The 21,104-nt window shown below is 41.7% G+C and overlaps 1 protein-coding gene across 1 annotated transcript; it reads left to right on the top strand.

Moving 5' to 3' along the window:
- Window positions 1–10,240: 10,240 nt before the first annotated feature.
- On the top strand, window positions 10,241–17,368 carry MLANA (melan-A). Its single transcript, XM_029284972.1, has 4 exons — window positions 10,241–10,314; window positions 12,338–12,434; window positions 14,307–14,411; window positions 17,285–17,368. The coding sequence occupies exons 1-4, from the start codon at window positions 10,241–10,243 to the stop codon at window positions 17,351–17,353; spliced, it is 345 nt and encodes a 114-aa protein (XP_029140805.1). The 3' UTR covers window positions 17,354–17,368.
- The last annotated feature ends 3,736 nt before the right edge of the window (window positions 17,369–21,104 follow it).

The following is a 21,104-nucleotide window of genomic DNA, read 5'->3' as shown; positions in this document are numbered from 1 at the left end:
TAGTTTGGCTAATGAAATGTCTGCAAGAAAACAAAGAAGCTCAGAGAGCACCAAGTACCCCTCATGTCAACCCTGAGCTACAAATACTTTATTGGTATGAGATAAGCAGGGATGAACACCAACCAATCAACCCCAAACAAAGAGTAACCAACAATCTAATCAAGGAACTACCAAGGAGAAAACAATACCTTCACCAACTCTTGACAGGGCAAACTTCTGTCTATAAAAAGAGAGCAAACCCCAGTGCCTTCTAGCAGTGAAGATGGTATCCAGCCATGTAACCTGCAAGAAAACCACCCAGCTTACAGAGTACCAAGGACTCCACAGTCAAGAAACAATTTGGTTCACCAGCCTCCTGGACAGGTGTTTTCTTACTAGTTCCTCAAACTTGCAGAGGTTTAAAATCTTTACCAAATAGTAAATCCATCTATGATGATAGATTACAGGTAGTCCTCATTTTACAACCATTCGTTTAGCTACTGTTCAAAGGTACAATGGCACAAGAAAAAGTGACTTTACAACTGCTATTTGCACTTATAACTCTTACAGTATCCCCATGGTCACATGATCAAAATTCAAGCACTTGGTAATTGCCATATATTTAGGATGGTTGTCCTGTCCTTGGGTCATGTGATCGCCATTTGTGACCTTCCCAGGTACAATAGCTTCTGACAAACAAAGTCAATGGGGAAGCCAGATTTGCATAACAACTGTGTTATTAATAATGGCTTGTGATTCACTTAACCATCATGATAAAAAAGGTCGTAAAATTGGGTATAACTCACTTAATAATTGCTTTGCTTAACAACAGAAATTCTCAATTGTGGTCATAAGTGAAGGACTACCTGTACAGAAAGTTTCTTGACACCCAGAACACGAAAACCTCACTCAATACCCCAGTACACTAATGTAATACTGTAGGGCTACTTCATAAGCTGCGTTAGTTACCAGTGGGTTTCTAGGTGCAATTCAAAGTGTCGGGGGGGAATTTATAATATCCTTCATGGCACAGAGCTTGGATATCTGCAGGACTGCCCTTCCCCAATTAGCTTTGCCCATCTCATAAGATTTAACAAGCTTGGTCAGTATGGGTCAGGTCCCAATAAAGCAATGTCATCTGATGGCAGCTAGGAGGCACTTTTCTTCCATTGCCATGCCTGCTCAGTAGAGTACTGTACATTAATTCCCTCTTCCTAATCCTCTCAGTTCCTTAATGGCCCCAACCTTGTCGGCTTTTAGAAAGGCACTTCAGATCTGGGTTAGGATAGTAGGTATGGACCCTACTAATCACCTTGTCTGGTGAGTGAAACTGACATTTGCTGAATAAATAATATTTGATGTTGTTTTCCCCATCAGTGCAGCTGCCTTTTATTGTTATTGCTTTAATCATTTCAATGTCTGCAGGTCATCCAGACACAGGAAAGTGGGCATCTTAGAAAAAGGCTCTTGAGAATATCCCCTGGCTAGTGCCATGTCCCTATAGTCTTCCATTTTCAATATCTGAAAGCAGGGAATGAGGACAATGGAAAGACTTCTTTCCCACTGCCTATTGATTTTGTTTCTAGATCTAGTTGGCTGATGGCAAGAAACACATGGAGGTTATCTTGTATGGACCGTCTCAAATCACTTGGTTAACTGGTCATGCTAATTCAGAAGGAACATACTATATAAGAAGAACACTGCTGGATACATAATACGTCTTTTTCAGTTATGCTCCCTATTGGTATTTAGAGGGATAATCAAATACTGTCTCTAGCTGACTTTGGCTCATTGAGAAAGCAAATCAACGGGACCTAGGGATGGTCCTTGAGGTATGATCCTGGTGGAGCCTGCCCATTAGAGTCAGAAGTCATAAAATGCACCAGACTCATGTTTATAACATATTAACCTTGCTGATAAATGAATCATATGGGTTATTATGTGAACAAAGATTGGACTTGCTGCTTGCTTCACCTCTGGAGGAACCACTTCCGCCCCCTCATCACTGTTCTGGCAAGATGAGGCAGCCCTTCACCTCCGAACTGCAATGCCTCCAGGCAGGTGCCCAGACTTAAATTGGGGCGGTGTGTGTGTGTGTGTGTGTGTGTGTGTGTGTGAATTTGTAGAGCTCCCCAGTGTGGACCCTCTGGAGGGTACTGCTACCGCCTGCCCATCAGCTGTTCTACAAGCAGTCTACAGTAGTACACACTAATCCTGAAAAGCAAAAGCAAATAAACCTAGTATTGTAGAATGATAAAGAACTTTACAATACCTTTACTTTCTGTATGTTTGCTAGCATTTCTGCAGTAATCCCAAAGTACATGTAAACAAAGATAAACACAGTACTGTAGAATGCAAAGGGATTTTATGAAAACAATTTTGAAATACATGCAAACAAACAGTATAATCGAATGCAAAGGAACTTTACAGTACCAAATATACTTTCTGTAGACGCTGGCTAGTATTTATGCAAGCAAACACAAGCAGACACAGTAATGAAAAAAAGCTTTATCTTTGTAAAGTGCTTATAAACAAATACATACTTCAATGAAAAAGAAAAATGTTAAAGTACTTAATAAGGGCAACTATACCACTCCAGTCCTCAAGACAACAGCAAGGAAAGATGCAACAAGAGCAGCAAGGAGAGATTCACTCTGCCCCTCTCCAGGTGGCATCAATGAGGAGGGAAAAAAAGCATGCCAGCTGCAATATCTCCAGACCTTAATTGGTAACGTGACTAGGGCGGAAAAAACTGTGCATGACCACGTGGATCACGGAAAATGCTTGCCATAACCTCGGACGACTTCTGAGTCCAAAAGGGAAGTCACAGGACTAAAAATGGCTGCCGCTTCAGGAGTGACTAAATCCAGGTCACATGCAGAGCCTCTTGTTGGTTGCAATTTTGAACCCCTGTTGTAAGTCCACTTTTAGGGTGCATTTGTAACAACGAACAATCATCAAACGGCCTGTCATACTTCGAGGACTATCTGTATTTGTATGGGAAGTTATTGAGATATCCCGGGCGGTAGGCTAGACTTGGAATTAAAAATATCCTAGGAGACCTGGCAAATCAAGTAAACTAAATCAAATGAAACTTAAAAGCCTTTATATGTATTCTATTTGATGCTAGGGACAGGTAGTCCTTGTCTTACAACAGTTCATTTAGTGACCATTTGAAGTTATAATAGCACTGAAAAAAGTGACTTATGGCCATTTTTCACACTTATGAGTGTTGCGGCATCCCCATGGTCACATGATTTACATTCAAATGCTAGACAACTGGTTTATATTTACGACGGTCGCAGTGTCCCAGGGTCATGTGATCAGTTTTTGCGACCTTCTGACAAGCAAAGTCAATGGGGAATCCAGATTTACTTAAGAACCGTGTTATTAATTTAACAACTGCAGTGATTCATTTAACAAATGTAGCAAGAAAAGTCATAAAATGGGGCAAAACTCACGTAACAAATTTCTCACTTAGCAGCATAAATTCTGGGCTCAGTTGTCATAAGTCAAGGACTACTGTATTGAAGCCCTTATACAGCATGAAAAAAAGTTTTTTACAAACCCATTAATTTATTTCTCAGTAAATAAGTTATCAGTCTTTTTTTCTAACAGTTTCATGGATGCTGTACACACATCTCCAATACTAGATATAAGTTGGTTGATTCTTCCTGGTATGGTAAAAACTGCCAGACACTAACAGTGATGTATGTTAAATATCAAAAGCATTTCCATTTCCCTTTTTTAGAATTAAAGGGAATATAATTTTTTTAAAAATTAATGAGAGGCTGCAAGGAGATCTTTGCAGGAACACTGGTGCTCTTAGCCATCACAGGAGTATCTCCTTTTGATCTTAGTGTAGCTTACCTTAAAATAGGCATGGACAGAATTGCCTTGTTAAGCCTACCTAAGATCAGGTTCAATAATTCAATATTATGAAATGGTCAACTTGGTTGACTTTGCATTGATAGTGATTTCTCACTGCACACAAGAAAAGCAGACCACTGACATTTAGAATCTTAAATGCTCTGAATGTTAAATCAGCCCCTGGCAAGATATGAACGTATTAGTTATATTGTCACATGGGTTATTTGTGACTATGTGCTGTTAACATTGACAAAGAACTGTTTATGTATATGTAAACCAAATCTGGTCCACATTCTTTTATGAGAGTTATGAAAAAAGGATACAAAAAGCTTTCAACAGTACCACAAACACTCACCAATGAGGAAATTCATTTTTGAACATTAATGCCAACTCCCAGAGCTCGTACTAAAAATTCAGGAAATGAAAATGATACCAATTGGCCACTCAGTTGTTCAAATCTTTTGTGCTTCCATCTTACGTATGATCATCAGTGCAAAAAGACTATATAGCTTCCCAGAGTCACTTCTACAGGAAGTGGCAGCATATAAATTGCATTAATTAATAAAATATAGCTAATTATATATTACAGAGAAATGTCTGTAGTTCAGTTGAATTTATTCCCATGCAGAAATGGACAGAACCATTGTCTTACAAGTTAGATGTATTTGCTTATTTGTTTTATATCCCACCTTTAATTTAGGAGCTACTAGGGCAGAGGTCCCCAACCTTTTGGGCACCAGGGACCAGTTCCGTGGAAAGAGGTTTTTCCGCGGACCGTAGGGTGCATGTTTTGTGTGTTGCCTGCATCCCGTGGATGGGGACCTTGCTTGTTTGTGTGGACTGGTAGCTGGCATGCCGCGGCCCGGTAGTGGTCCACAGACTGAGGGTTGGGGACCCCTATACTAGGGCTCTCTTCATCTATTTTCCCTACAAGAACAGCTCTACAAGGTAGGTTGCTGTATCCACCTGGAATGAAGTCCAATACATTCAGGAAGCCTTAATACAAGATAATGCAAATGATCTATTATCTTCCAGCTTCCTTCTTCCTTGTTGGATGACTGTTGCTTACAACATCCCATATCCATTGTTTTTGTCCAAACTAGGAATCTTGATATTGCTGCTAACTCCTTTTTAGGTTAAAATAGGCTACTATCGGATCATAGTCACAAACACTAGAATTCAGAACAAAGCAAAAACTAGCTCAACAAGAAGAGCCAGACTTCCTTAATACTTACATGGAGGAATCCTAGGGAATGCTGGAGCTGGTGGTTGGAGTTGAACAGCCCCCAAAGAACGAACTTTTTCCTTGCTGTTGCCAAGAAAATGGCATGGCTCTTCCTCAACTCCAAGGTATCTTTATCTTTTTTTTACCTCCTGCAAATTGCCAATTAGGTTTATGATTTTGTTGTCTAAATTAGGAGCATATGATATTTCCAAGCATGAATGGAACTGTCCGCTTGCAGGGAGAAGTAATTTTGTTCTTCATCTTAGACCTAGATCCTCTTCTTTGTGGCTACTAATTATGATCTGCTCAAAAGCAACTGATACAGAGAGAACACTGTCAGATCACAGAACATAATTGTTTCTGTCTATCCATTGGTCAGACCCAGTTGGAGTATGGCATCCAGTTCTGAACACCACACTTCAAAACAGAGAGTGAGAAGCTGGAGCTAGTGGTTATAAAGATTATAAGGGGTCTGGAAATGAAGCCTTGTGAGGATTTAGGTAAGTTCAATTTATAGAAGAGACAACTGAGGGGAGATATAGTAGCAGTCTTCACATATCTGAAAGTTGGGCAAGTGAAAAACCGAGTTGATTCCTCTATACTCTAAAACAGGGGTTCCTATCCTTTTTTTGTTCATAGCCCCTTCATTTACCTCTATGACCATCCTTTTATAATTGCTGCTAGCCAGGAAAAGGTACTTTGCCATTTTCCCTGTTTATGAAGCTAAACTGTATCTCATAAAGACTGTGCCCCCCTAGAAGTATGGCCCACCTTGAGAACCACAATTAATAATTTAAAACAACAAGAATACAAGCTTAGGCTAAAGAGCAGAACTATTAGATTAAAACAAAAAAAACAAGCTTAGGTTACTTGCAGCCAGTAGCAATAGTGGCAACCATATTATAGGGCCAAAACCATCTTCTCCAGATTGTTTTCTCTAGATGTCCCCCAAAATGCCCCGACAGATCATCTGGAAAACATCAGGTTAAGGAAAATGACTTAACATTAAGTTGTTTAAACTAGTGGGGGAAGAAGTTAGACTGAAGAATAAAAGCCATTTTATAGCTAAATCATGCTTATTATAGTGATCAAAAGCTGCATTGCCAGGAATTCACTCGTGATAGTCATGAGAGTTAGCTAATCCTAAGGAAAAATGAGAAAAACTTTCATCGCTCAGCCAGACCCTGGATGTATAGGACCTGGTAAGATTGAGAATGTTTGTTTACTAGGTTTTATATTAAATTTCAGCTTTATAAGATTCCTTATTTGTGAAAAATAAATTTGATGGGTTTTTTTAAAAAAGAAAACTGCAATTGGTGGAGTCACTATTTTACTTCGGTGCATAATTTACTACTTTGCTATTAAACAATACCACACTTTTGTTTTTAGGCTATTTAGGTTTTAGTGTTTTAAAATTTAATATTAAAACTAACATGCTGAGAATACTATGTACCATAAATAGCACATAGCCAAACCATTTTTATGGTGCTTTTGTTTGTTTCTGCTTTTTAATTGTCTGATCTGTGTTTGTGTTTGAAATAAAGTTAAATGAATGAAAGCTGTTTTGTATTCTGATCTTGCAAAATGTTAGCCTCTTTACTGCCTTTAATTGGATTTACATAGCGTAACTGCGGCTAACCCAAGTGTGTATATATTTTTCTAAGGCTGAAGCCATATAAATTAAATTAAACCATTCAGCTTGATTTAGTATGGATGATTAATTTTCTTTGGGTATTCATACAAACAACAGCAAAACAAATCCAGTAAAAAGTTTGAGAGATGATGACATTAGAGAAAACATATCGTAATGAAGCTCATTACTACTCCTTGATTACAGGATATATACAAAATGAAATGAGTGTATTTCTGTTCAAGCTATGGGTTTTTTCTATGTTCCTTCACCACAGTTTCTCCTATGTCCCCATATCTGCTCAAGCCACTTTCTGGATCAGATTTAGAGAGTTACACAGAACATGCAAAAAGAGAGAAATTGGTTCTATTGTAGCATGGGCACTTAATCTTGTCTATATGTATTTTATTTCCCTGTACAGACACAATTGTTCCGTTCCACATTAAATACATTACGAGATATGGTTACAAAAACATCAGTCTGGTGCAGTTGTCCCAGATTTATCAGAAGCTTTATTCATAAGATCTGAAATCCTTTTATCTGTTATATCTGTTATCTATATTTCTTCAGTTTATCAATAAAAGGGGTTTTAAATTCAGATAGCATCAAAAACTGAATAATCTGCTCTTGACAGCAAAACTTAATTGCAAGATCTAATCCGGGGTAGTCAACCTTGGCTCTTTTATGACTCGTGGACTTCAACTCCCAGAATTCCTGAGCCAGCTTAGCTGGCTCAGGAATTCTGGGAGTTGAAGTCCACGAGTCATAAAAGAGCCAAGGTTGACTACCCCTGATCTAACCTATAGTCTTGTATTTGTCTTTCTGATACTGATTAGAAAGCCTTTGTCCACCAAGCTTGAATTGATTGGAAGCTTCTCTCCAGTTTTCTCGGTAAGTAAAGGCCTTTCACATTCTTCTGTGAATTGTTTCATTTTTAATTGAATTGTTGCATTCAGCGTGCAGATCATACGTTCTATGTGTCACCTCTCTGAAATACATGAACAAAATCAATCCTTGTTTGTATGATCAAGCTAATTATCACGTAGCTTTTTTTTTTCTTTTTAAAATGAAAACAGCCTTCTGGGCAGAATCAAATTAGCATTCTCTAAACAAGAGTGGGCAGTATAATACTTTTTCAAAAGCACAAAAGCTGTCTTTATGAGGCGTCTGCACAAGCTCTAACAAGCATTTCGGAAAGCCCCAGGCAGAGATGATGGGAGGAGATGTTTCTGTGGGAGCCGAGTGTCTCATTTCTCCTAAGATCCAAGGCAAAATTACCATGGACCATTCTCGAGCAACTGGAAATGAGGAGGAGCAAAAGCCTGAAGTAGCTGATAGAAATCATAGAATCATAGGGCTGGAAGGGACCTTGGAGGCCTTCTAGTCTAACCAAGGCAGGTGTCCTTATACCAGTGATGGCGAACCTTTTAGAGACCGAGTGCCCAAACTGCAACCCAAAACCCACTTATTTATCGCAAAGTGCCAGGCTGCATCAGCAGTGTGGTGCCCTCAGGGGGGGCGGGAGGCATTGCCCACTGGGTGGGTGTGGCTGCAGTGGTCATGGCAGACTGGGTGGGTGTGGCCACCTCAATGTTGCTCGTGGGGGGGACGCCTGTGGGACCAGGAAGATTTGGAGGAGATCCAGGGAGTCTCTGGCAGGTGGGGCAGTGGGCAGGAGGTTCATCCTGTGGGGTGAGGCGAGGCGAGGTGAGGCAGAGGGCAGGGAGGGGGTGCCATTGCCATGGGGCAAGGCAAGGCGAAGCATGGGCCAGGGTGGCTGCTGCTTGACACAATCGGCCCCCGCACACAGAGGCCAGTGAGCGCATGAGGGCCGATGGTGTCTGTCAGCAGCCACACCCTTTCGGCCCCTTGACTGGCACACTCTGGGGCTCTGCAGCCCACTGCCAGCCCTCCAGCAGCAGGTGGAGTAAGGGAAAGGGGAGCCACGTGATGCAGACTGCCAGACGCACGTAGTCCATCCCATCTGTTTTTGCTTGCAGTTGGAGAGCAGGTCACTGCTGGTCATCTCGGCCCCCTCGCAGATCTTCCCCTTGGCCTGCATGTGGAGCCTGTTCACCTCGAGCACCTGACACACCTTGGCCCCACCTCAGGCTGCCGCCAGCAGCTTGCACAGATCCATTAGGCCGCCGCCACCACCCAGAGCGGCAGCCTCACCCAGCACAAAGGAGTAGAGGTGGTAGAGCACACCCAGCAAGCTAAAGGCCTCCCCGAGTTGGGAAACCAGATCCCCATTGGCACCATGGCCCCCCAGTCCCAGCTAGGATTACATGCCTCCCCCCCATCTCTGCTGGGCCTGGGTGGCCATGACGCCAATGGGGATCTGGCTTTTACCGCTCGGAATGGCCTTTTGCCTGCTGACCCTGGGTGTGCTCTACCACCTCTATGCGGGGCTTCCTAGCCGATTGCTTTGCCTCCTTCGTGCTGGGCGGGCCTGCAGCTCTGGGTGGCAGCCTAATGGACCTGCGTGAGTGGCTGGCGACCGCAGTAGGTACCGAGGTGTGTGAGGGGAATGCACTCCACTGGTGGGCCAAGGGCAAGACTCATGAGGAGGCTGAGGAAATGAGACGGAGTAGGTGTGTTTGGCAGTCCACATCATGTGCTCCCCCAACTTCATGTGCTGCCGGTGCCACCACAGTGCTGCTGCTGGAGGGCTGACCCAGTATTCACAGCAGGCTATACAGCCCCTGTACCGGATGCTGTCGGCCCCCGTGCACTCACCACAGGTGGAACGCATTCCTCTCGTGCACCTCAGTACCTACCGCGGCTGCCAGCTGCTCGCACAGGTCCATTAGGTCACTGCTCAGAGCTGCAGGCCAGCCCAGCACAAAGGAGATGAAGCAGTCAGCTAGGAAGCCCTGCATAGAGGTGGTAGAGCACGCCCAGGGCCAGCAAACAAAAAGCCACTCTGAGCAGGGAAAGCCAGATCCCCATCAGCGTCATGGCCACCCAGACCCAGCAGAGATGGGGGAGAGGCACGCAATCCTAGCTGGGACTGGGGGGGGCATGGCACCAATAGGGATCCAGCTTTCCCTGCTCGGGGTGGCCTTTGGCTTGCATGGGGGTGCTCTACCATCTTTACTTGAGCTTGCTAGCCGGCCGCTTAACCTCCTTTGTGCTGGGCAGGGTTGCTGTTCTGGGCAGCGGCGTTGGCCTAATGGACCTGCTGCTGGTGTTGGTGTGCGTGACCACAGAGAGGGCTCTGAGTGCCATAGGTTCACTACTACTGCCTTATACCATTCCCACTCTTGACCACAGCACCAACCATAACATTGATAAAGCCTGCTAGGTCATAACCCTAATAAAAAGAAGTTGGTGAAAAGGAGGAAAACAATACTTTAAAACAGAAACATCTAAAGAGATTGCCTCAAAAGACTGAGGATGAGAACATGGCATGATGATGCTTGTGCTATAGTTACTGTATTTTTGCATTTCATTTCAAAAACCTTGTGGAAATATATTGTACAGACCAGGCATTGCTCTATCTGTTTTTTTAGGTGGGACCTGAACAAAGCAAGATGCCTAGGGGAGAACATTACCTAGATGGCAACTTTGGTAGAGGGAAGGGGTATACTTCTCTTTCTGCAGAAGAGTAAGCATTTGGGAACAATTTTTTTTAAAAAAAATTCAGTTTGAAATATGTGCTTTTCATTTGGGGAAAGGGCAACAGAAGTGAGTGCTTTTCTTCTTTTTGTCCTATTTTGACTCCCTGGTACTACATATGGTTCACTTGTGGAATTGCAGAGGCATTTAACAATGGCTACCCACTTTGTTGTGGGACTGAAAATATATAACAAAGTTCAGTGCTTTTTTTCTAAAAAAAAAAAAAGGTGCCGGAACTTACACACGTCATACAACCCGCCTTGCCTACCCTATAAGGTTCCATCCAAAAAAGATGCCGGAACTCCGGTCTGGGCGTTCTATGACAAAAAAAGCCCTGACAAAGTTTATGCTAGATCAGTGATGGTGAACCTTTTAGAGATCGAGTGCCCAAAAACTGGCCCTGCCCCCGCTCCACCCCCTGCCCCGCCCCACCCCACCTGCCTCCAGGGCCACTCACTGCCTCCAGGGCCTGCCACAGATCGCCCAGGCAGCCCAGCAGCACCATCGCGGCCATGCCCTCTGCCTGCGCCCTGCAGCATCAACTGTGTGTGATGAGGCATGAGGGCAGAGTCTTGTCTACGCTGCCTGGCTGCCATGTCCTTGGCTGTGCTGCTCCGCGTGGGCCACGCTTGGGGGCGACTCTCCTCCAGGGGGGCTGCTGGTGAGGGGGTCGTGGGGGGAGGCAAAGCTGGGGCAATGGCACGTGTGCCCACAGAGAGGGCTCTGAGTGCCGCCTCTGGCACCAGTGCCATAGGTTCGCCACCACTGTGCTAGATTATACTATGAACTAACTATGGATAAGCCACCTACCCAGCATTTCAGCACCAGGAAATACAACTGTTATCCACATTTGTGCAAGATTACAGGCTATTTTATAGTGGTTAGTTAGTTGTAGAGAATAAGAAAGAAGAGCCTGATAGAGATATGTGAGCTCTGTTATCAAAGCAATGAAGGGAAAAACATGTCTTAAGCCCACAATAGGCTGACAACATTTGTAAGTGGCTGAGACAGCCACTTCCCTAATTCACAAGAATATAAGAAAGGAGAAGGGGTACAGCACAATCAGATTTGCAAGCTTCTCAATTAAAATAGTTTCAGCCTTCCTGTAAGGTTGATTTCTTGGTCTGGCCTATCAAGGCACTGGCACACGTTTCCTGATTTTTTTAATAGTTGATAAATAATTCTATTTAATAAAATAAATAGGTATGTATGTAATTTATATACAGTATCACCTCACTGGCAATTAACAGCATGTACAACAAAAATACAATAACAGAATATACAATATTATAACAGATAATATAATACAGTGCAGTAAACCCACAGACACAGGCTGAGTTTCCCTCCACACCTTGTCACACACCTTTTCACACCTTCCTGTAGAGTTATAGACAGATTAATAGAGATATCACAGCTAGAGGAATTTCAGTCGGGTGTTGCTTCAGCTTCCAGTCTCTATCTTTGAAGGACAGAACATGGAATTAATCACAAATTAACACCCCCTGTGATTGATATATTGGACCAGGAAATAACATAAATAAATCTATGACAGATGATGGTTTGTAATTAAGATTAAATTTGTAATTCTTAACTACAATTTAACCCATGGCTGGTCTCTGAATGTTGCACTAGTCCTAACTACATCATGTCTTACTTAGCATTTTATATGAAACACCAAGAATTTCATATTTATAAAGATACTCGAGCTCCATGCACTAAACCAATTGCAGTAATCAAAACTCCACTTTATTCCTTTGCTCCTAACTGACCACAAGTTTCTGTGTATATTTTTTCCTAGATAAATGAAATTTTTGTGAATTCATTTGAATATTAATACGTTCCTTATAAAACTATGTTGTTATTAATAACAACTGTTATTTTATGTCCAATTAAATGATAAAACTATCTTTTGTAAAGTATGAAGTCACTTTTTCCCTGCATGTACCTTTGAAACGTAGAATAGTTATTCCAGATTCTTAGCAGTAATTAGATCTATTTGTCTTTTTCAACAGGGCTGCAGGTATTGCAATTCTAATAGTTCTTCTTGCAGTTTTGCTGATTGTTGGATGTTGGTGTTGCAAAAGGCACAGTGGTTACACAAGGCTTCTGGTAAGCATAAACTGCCTTCTTATTGTATTATTCATTAGACCCACCTGTTTGAACACTTTTTACTTTCTACAAAATATGCTAAACTCAAGCCTGCTTAGAATCCATACCATCTGATTCAGGTGATGTTTCTATTTTTCCTTGATACATAAAAATATTCTGTAACGGATCATTGCCAAAGGAAATACATTCTGGAGCTGTTTAAGAATCTTTTTGTAATTACATTCACACAATGTGCTTAACTGAGTCAGTCACAATCTTGTTCGCTACATCTGGACAAGATGGGTAGCTCAGTTAGCATGAAACTTGATTGATTTTGTGGAGAACATGTTCAAAGTTACACACACACACACGGTGAATGGTGCATTTGGGAATCCCTTTGTGTTATATATATTTGTGTGATGTATATATATATACACACACACACATGTAAAGGGATATTACCAGGTCTTCAAGGCTTTCTGAAAGAGGAATAGAGTTGGGGCCAGTCAAATCTCATGGCAGTATGATACTCTAGAGCCGTGGTGGCAAACCTATGGCACACGTGCCACAGGTGGCCCGCAGAGCCCTCTCTGTGGGCACGTGCACCGTTGCCCCAGTCCTAGGCCTTCAGCTGGGTTTTATAAAACCTTTTTGCTTTAGGCCTCCGCTGCTGTGTGCAAAAAAAAAAAGGTTCAATCAATCAATTTCAACTTCTCGTGGGGGGAAAAAAGATCTCGCAAAGTTGGAATTTATTGATTGAACTTTTTAGTCCCACCCAGTCTGCCGTTACCACCGCAGCCACGCTCACCCAATGGGTCATGCCCACCCAATTGGCCACACCCACCCAATGGGCCATGCCCACCTGGCACTCGATGATACATAAGTGGGTTTTGGGTTGCAGTTTGGGCACTCGGTCTCTAAAAGGTTCGCCATCACTGCTCTAGAGTGAGGTCCAGCTATTCTTTGGGTCCCATTTTATAACAATCCCAAAAAGATGGATCTGGAGCATGCTCCTCTAGTCAATCTGATGGAATTGATAGGAACTCTGGGAATAAGGCAGTCTCTTAAATGTGCTGGCCCCATCCCATGTAGGAATTTGCAAGTAACAACCAGTACTTTGAATTGTACCTGGAAGCAAATTGGAAGTGTCTGGGATGGTGTAACAAATTAGATTCAGTCACAAATCAAATTTGATTTAATTAAGAATATGTTGAAATAACAATTACTTCAATATATTCAATATTTTCTTGTTGCTGTAATATGAAAAATTATAGTTTGCTGGTAAATTTGGATGGCTGAGAGCTGCACACAAATTTTAAAGCGAATTGAACCACGGGCCTTCAGGTTGGAAACATTTGATCCACAGCCATGATGCTGAGCCTGAGCATAAATGCAGCTATGAGTCGAGTTACTCAATAGCCATGGAAAAGTTAACCATTTTGCATTAACATAATCAGGAATGTATTATCCCTTCTTGCTGAAAAGTGTTTCTAAAAAGTTAGTATATTTAAAGCCCATCTTTCTTCTTACACATGAAATTCCCAAGAATTCATCAGCCACAATTTAAAGTCATTTTAGCAGTTATAGTCTGACAACATTTGACTAGAGAAAGGAGAATCTGCTTTTGTATGTGGCACAAGGACTCTTTAGGTTAATGCAGAATAGACAGTAGAAGAGAAATTGAATGGATGTTCCAACTGGCATTGTAGACAATCTTATATTTGCCTCACATGTAAAACCAGACTTAGCCTAAACTGTTCTCCTTATGTTACAATATGTTTTCCTCCTTGCATTTCAAGAACCCTTTTGCCTCCTTTTCTATTCATTTGTTTTATTAATACCCTGCCTTTCTGTTCTGCTGAACTCTTTCTAATATTTGTCTTTGTGCCAAAGAGTAAGAATTTTGGATTGGCCCCTCTGTCCAACTCAAAAGGCAGAAGCTCCTTCAGTGACTCCAAATTGCCCTTGCGGGACTACACCAGCAGCGATAGTCACGTGGTAAGATATTGCTTATCATTACTTTTGATAAATGCTTCAGGAGGGTACAATTTAGACCAGACATGTCAAACTCGCGACATCATGTGACATCGCGCAACGTATCGGGCCAGTTTTGCCATTGCCGGCAATGGGGTGGGCGCGGCTTCTACGTGACGCATCCGGCCTGCGGGCCGGCAGTTTGACACCCCTGATTTAGACAGTCAGTTTAAAAAGAGAGTTAGGAGAGATACATGTCCTAAAATGAGAAGTTTGGGCTGGATATAGATTGATAAAAATAATAATAATAAAAAAATAAAAATTCTGTCTGTATCCATTGCTCCTAGCATGCAATACACATATATACCGTGTTTCCCTGAAAATAAGACCTATCCCGAAAATAAGCCCTAGCCTGATTTTTACGTATGTGCCTAATATAAGCCCTACCCCCAAAATAAGCCCTAATTAAGAGCCCGCCCATTCTGTCCCACCGTCTGGTTGCTTGCTGCTGCAAAGGGGCAGAAGAGTGCGTGTCACACCGGTGCCACCGCCATGAGTGAGGCCAGGCAGGTAGGAGGGGTGGAGCTGATCCACATGCCCCCACCCCCACACCTCAGGGCCCCTGCAGCCAGAGCCCCCTTGCCCCACTACCTGCCTCACCTCACCTTGTGGTGGGACGGAGTGAGCGGGCAGCCATGTGGGCTCCTGCCCTGCCTCACCTTGTGGCGGCGACAACAGCTCCCCTCTGCGCCACTTTGAAGTTTCCTCCCAGCCGCCCTGAGCAGACCCATCATCAGAAGAGCCCCAGAGATGAAGTGGCTCCACGGACACCTCCGGCTCCCCAATGTGGCATCCCGATTCCTGCAACTTGCATCTCCTGTGCCCCCGCGCCAGGCAGGCACTCACTTTCCTGCGAAGTCCCCAAGGGTCTCCTCTGTGCACCCTCTCCATGGTGCCAGCAGCAGCAATGGTGGCATCCCCTCTCCTCCACCCCCTCCTTTGCAGACTGCCCCCCCAAGCACCATCCATTCCTAGTATGGGCACTGAGGCAGGTTCTACCCAGCAGGCAAGCCAATGAGCTGCAGCCTTCTTGCAATTGCCCAATGCGTTGTCTGGCTGGGCAGCGGGTGAAGGTGGAGCTTGGGAGGCAGTGGCAGGGGGCGGCCCAGCAGCAACAGCAAGAGCAGAATCCCCCCAGAATGGCCCCACCAGCAACAGCTGCGCACTATTTAACCCTAAGCGCCCAGACTGGAGCCTCAATGGGCTTAAAGGAGACAGGCACTGCCTCGCACTTGCAGCTCCAAGGGGGAAGCGGTGGCGACACTGGCAGAGCGCTCCGCTCATCGCCTGGCCTGCCCGGTTGCGGCCGCGATGAGCTTTGTTCCCAAGCACCCCATTTGCAAGCATTCGAAGCTTCCAGTCTCCGTCAGTTCTTTGTTTGCGTGAAAAGTGTTTGGGTGCGTATGGGGCATGTGGAAATGGAGCGATTGTTTGGGGAAGCAGGACCCTCCATGGAGGGTTTTCTTTTCAGAATATTCACACATGGCGATCTTCTATATTCACAGAGGTTTGAGGACAAGAGAAAGAGAAGGGCAGGATGGGAAAAAGAAACAGATTTATCTAAGTAGCCAGAACTAAAAAGTAGTTAGTTAAGTCAGACATCCTTGTATTGTCAGTCAAAATGTATAGAGTTTGTTTAATCTATAAGAAATTGTGTTAAATCTTTGAATTCTAATTCAGCTAGACTGTTCTAATTCAGCTAAGTAGTTACTAAATTCATTTTTGAAATTCCTTTTCTTAAGCTGCCACCTTGAGGTCAGTGACAAGATAGTCTGGGCACTTGAAATATTCTGTTGATTTCTGGGCTTGTCCTTTTGTCGTCAATTGCATCCAATTAATTTATTATTTTCTCTAGTTTATCCAGTTTCTCCAATGGAAAGCTTAGTAGCTTAGGTCCTCTAAATGATAGAGATAGATTTGGACAGGGTCTCTATGATTGTACCACAGTGGCATTCTGTTGTTTGGTAGTTGGTTTAAGTTTATTTTACACAAGCAGAGGTCTATTATCCAAGGCCCATGAAAAGGAAAATCATTGACTGTTAGCTATACTGATGATAAATATGGTTCTATGTGGGACTTGTGGCAACTAGTGACTGTTGGTCTATTCTGTAGAACAGCAGTCCGCAACCTTTCTGGCTTGGCAGCCTGGCAGGTGGGAGGGGATGGTTCTGTGTGAGTGGCAGGTGTGCACGCTCATGCGTGGAGCTCCATTTGTTCAAGCAGCAGGTGCACCCGCCCACCACTCACACAAATGGAACTCATGCGTGAGCATGAGCACCCATCGCTTGTGCAAGTGGAACTGCGTGTGCATCAACATGCTCGTCTGCCGGTAGCACAGCCCAGTTGCAAACAGGCCACAATCTGGTAATGGGCCGTGGCCTGGGAGTTGGGGACTCCTTATGTAGAAGATTATTCCTGGGAATCGTAGGGGTTTTTTTATTTAAAGGTTGATTATTGAACAATGAAATCTTTAACTTAAACTCTTGGTTGTCTCTTAGATGAACAGAGAAGCATAATTTTATATTAGAAACCAACCAATGGTGCGCACATGTGCACACACACACACACACACACACACACACACTTCCAGCTACCAACCGGAACACAAACTATTTCTTACAAGGAATGCTTACAACAATTGATGAATATTAATCATGAAATATATGCAATAATATATAACTTGCATAACTCCTTGACATATTGACTGCTAAAAACTAGCTCAGTTGTGCCTCTGGAAATTGATAATGGTGGAGGATTATTAGCATTGGGAATTTTGAAGCTTTTATTTTCCTTTGCGTATTATTAACTTGTCCCTTACTCAATTTTCATTGACACAGGTGCCAGATGCCCCACCAGCCTATGATAAGAGCTCCAGCAGCCTGTTGCCACCACCATACGCACCGTAGGAGGAATTCATCAAGTGCTTGCTTACTTTAAGTAATTTCTAGGAGCATCTGGGAGAGAAAATGCAAGCCAATATGAATATTTTCAAAAATACTTGCTTAAGAAAATCTGTCCTCTTTTGCATGAAATGCCTAAGACGTTGAAGCTATAGCCTATGTATCTTCATTTTATATATCTTCATTCAATATAAGATTAACAGTAACATATGATTTCATTTTTATATAAGTAATAAAGTTTAAAAAAACAAAAACCAGTCTTCTTGAAATCCATGGCAATGCTAAAAAAAAGGGAATCCTAAAGGTGCTTTTTCAAGAGGCAACCGGACTTTCTTGTTTTTCTTTGAAGACGTTTTGTTTCTCATCTGAGAAGCTTCTTCAGAGCTGAAGAAGAAGCTTCTTGGATGAGAAGCAAAACGTTTTTTTTAAAAAAAACAAGAAAGTCCAGTTGCCTCTTGAAAAAGCACCTTTGGGACAATCATGACCCGGATGACTGAGAATCTCCATAAACAAAAAGGGAAGTTAGCTAACCTTGGCTGATCTAGAAAGTTCCTCAGGTTTGTGGAGACCACTTGGAAAATCCAGAGCTATGAGCTAAACTGGGAAAATGAATAAAAATTTCCTCGGAGAACACAATGAAAAGTCACTTCTGCATTATGCCAAGAAAACTGCAAGAATGTGTCTATATAAGTTACCAGGAGTTAAATTCAATCTGAGGCAATTTTATATTTTAGACATTATATTAAAGGGTGCAGTACAACTTTCTGTGTATTTAAAACTTGTCATCTGATAGTGCCTATATATACTCAATAGCTTTTAATTTTGCTAGTTGTCTGAAGAAAAATAAGATCTGAAATTATGGTCTATCTTCAGTCTTGTTCAGTCTGGTATAAAATGCGCACACCATCACTTTCAGGATATGGAAGTAATCCTTTAGGGTGCAAAAACTTTTAATGATCCTTACATTTTGTTCTCAGAATATGTCTTCCTACTTACCTTTTTCCTTTGGGGCAATATTGAGAGAAAGAATAGCTAGGATAAAAGCTTTGGTGAGGGAATTACGTAATTTACTATCAATAGTTTGCTCTGTTGAAACCCTATTCAGAATAATTCACAACAAAATATTGATATATTCCTAAAAATGAAATGGAAAACAAAGAAATGAAATATTAATATGAAAGAATTAGCACAATTAATCAAGTATTAAAAGTCTCCTGAAACAATCATTTGCATTTTGTTTGTTGAAAGGGTTTTGGAGAAGCTGCTAAAAATAATGCTCTTCATCTTCTAGATCAGGGGTCTTCAAACTTGACTCTTTTATGACTTGTGGACTTCCAACTCCCAGAATTCCTCAGCCAGGCACGCTGGCTGAGGAATTCTGGGAGTTGAAGTCCACAAGTCATAAAAGGGCCAAGTTTTGAAGACCCCTGTTTTAGATTGTTCAGGTTTTTCTGCAGTAAGATTTATTAAAAGGTCTGCTATTATTGTTTTGTTTGTCTTTAAGCAGATTCCCACTAACTCACGCCCTTATGTGAGAGTGGTAGGTGAGGGTATTGGTAGAAATAGTCAGGGACACTTTATGGGTCAGATGACAACATTCAGTCTTTCATATTTCTCAGCATTTTCAGATCAATGAACTTTGTATGCAGATGGCGTTTTCTTGTTCTGTATTCCATGTCATTTTGCACTGGTGTCATATTGCTGTTGCATGACATGTACACCAGTTAGGGGCTTTTTAAAAAGTGGTATATAAATTTAAAAATATCTTTATTAAATATGCATTTAACTTTGCATTAAATCTGGCAATTTTAATTCATATTTAGACACTTTAGTTGTTGTCTGTTATATATTTAGGGGTAACTGAACTGTTTGATGAAGACCTGTTTGATGAAAGATCTAACTGGTTATATTATAGGAGATTCATAACCTTTTCATTATTTTAAAATTACCATAGAGGATTTGAATTGGGAGCATAATACTCCACTGTATTAACTCTCTTCCTGTTATGCTCTCTTAAGTAATCTAAACTGGGTCACTTTCAGCAAATGAGCAACAGGTTACAATGTCCTCTGCAGTAGCAAAAATTTTAGGCAACAAATCTGGAAAATTGCATTAGGAAATAAAGGATTAGTTATTTCCTGGGCACCAGTTTGTTTTTAAGAAAAAGACGCCAGATTTGTCTCACCTGACTCCTAGTTATCTGTAAAGCAACTGTAAAGAAACAGTCACAAAGAATGTTATTATCAATTCAGAATTTATATTAAGTAACCACATCTGCCATACATGCCAAAGAAAAACAGTCTTGTCTTAATCTTTTTAGTGATATGATCATAGGATTACAATATAAATATCATTCCCTCTTTTGGGAGGGGGCATTACTATTTAATTTTCAGAAAGACAGCCTGGGGCATAAGGGGCTATCTCTTTCATACACCAGGATTATGAGAAAGATGATGACTGAAGTACCCCAGGAAACAGGTGGGGCAACTGGAACTCCCAAGATGCTATTCCAAATTAGGATGTAAACCAGGGTGAAGCTCCAAAAGGCTTCTGGAAAGGTTTGAGATCCATATACCCTTCTACCTTATGGAACCAGCCAGATCTACTATATATAAAATCACATATGAATCTGAGATATTATATTCTAAGGTTCACTTAGGAAAATTTAAGTTCCTTGTTTGTAAAAAGTACACTTTTAAGATTTTTTATATATTGTTATGGCACTATGAGAATAAATATATAATCTTAAAGGCAGCATTAAATAATCTTAATGAGTGTTTGACAATTATGTACTACGATAGTTCTGTGTTAACCACAGTGCTCCATTTCTGATCCAAGAGGAAACCCTAATTTTGAAATCTGAAAGTATATTTCAGATTAAGAGTGCTTTATGGCCACCATCCACAGGTGTTTAGCCATGAGTAGATCCAGTGATTCCATCCAAGAGGTACAGCCACTAACCACCAGTTATGAAGCTTGTTTTCAGAAGATACAATCAACAGACAAACCATCGGTTCCTCTCTGATTTGTTCCAGATATAAATACTTAGTATGTTGAATTTGCAATGATGTAATAGAAAACAGAGCAGAATGTGGCTTGAAGTGGCAAAAGCTATTGGTTGTGTTTGAAGAAAAGTGGTTGGTAGCTACTGCATGCTATACTTCTCTTATGAGAACTGTAACTAAACATACATTCACAAAAGGGAGGTGGGGTAGGGGAAAAAAACCTGTGATGCAAACTGTGCCCCTTAACTACTTGTTTGTGAAATCCTAATGAAAGTATGAATAGTGTGGAGCTCACTATGGTGAGGAACAGATGACTAATATTTTCAATTTTGGCAATTCAAAGAAAGTCAACTCTCTTCATTGTCTACCCGTAATGATTGCATTATTGTACATCATAGTGTATTAACTATTTAGGTTTCTTTGCCATTTTAATCCAGACAAACAGAAATGTTTATCTTTTAATAACCCATTTGAAATTGTGAACAAATGTTCATGTCCTATCTATGGTTACTATATTGCAACACTTTAGGAAGTCTATAAAAGATACACAGAAGAGCTGTAAAAGTTGAAGAATAAGAATCATAATTGTGAGCCATTTACTCAAGGGTAAATGCCATGTTATACTGGACCATGTCTGACCATGTGTGCTTATGAGGCAATATTTTGAAACCTTCATTGATTTCCTAATACAAGTACATAGATATCTTACTGGCAAATATCCTGTCTCCACGGAGTATTATGAAGCAGAAATA

This window comes from Protobothrops mucrosquamatus, unplaced genomic scaffold, assembly GCF_001527695.2.
Source record: "Protobothrops mucrosquamatus isolate PMUCROS unplaced genomic scaffold, P.Mucros_1.0 scaffold1151, whole genome shotgun sequence".
Taxonomy (NCBI): domain Eukaryota; kingdom Metazoa; phylum Chordata; class Lepidosauria; order Squamata; family Viperidae; genus Protobothrops; species Protobothrops mucrosquamatus.
The sequence above is the reverse complement of the archived record's forward strand: the minus strand, read 5'-3'. Positions and strand labels throughout refer to the sequence as shown.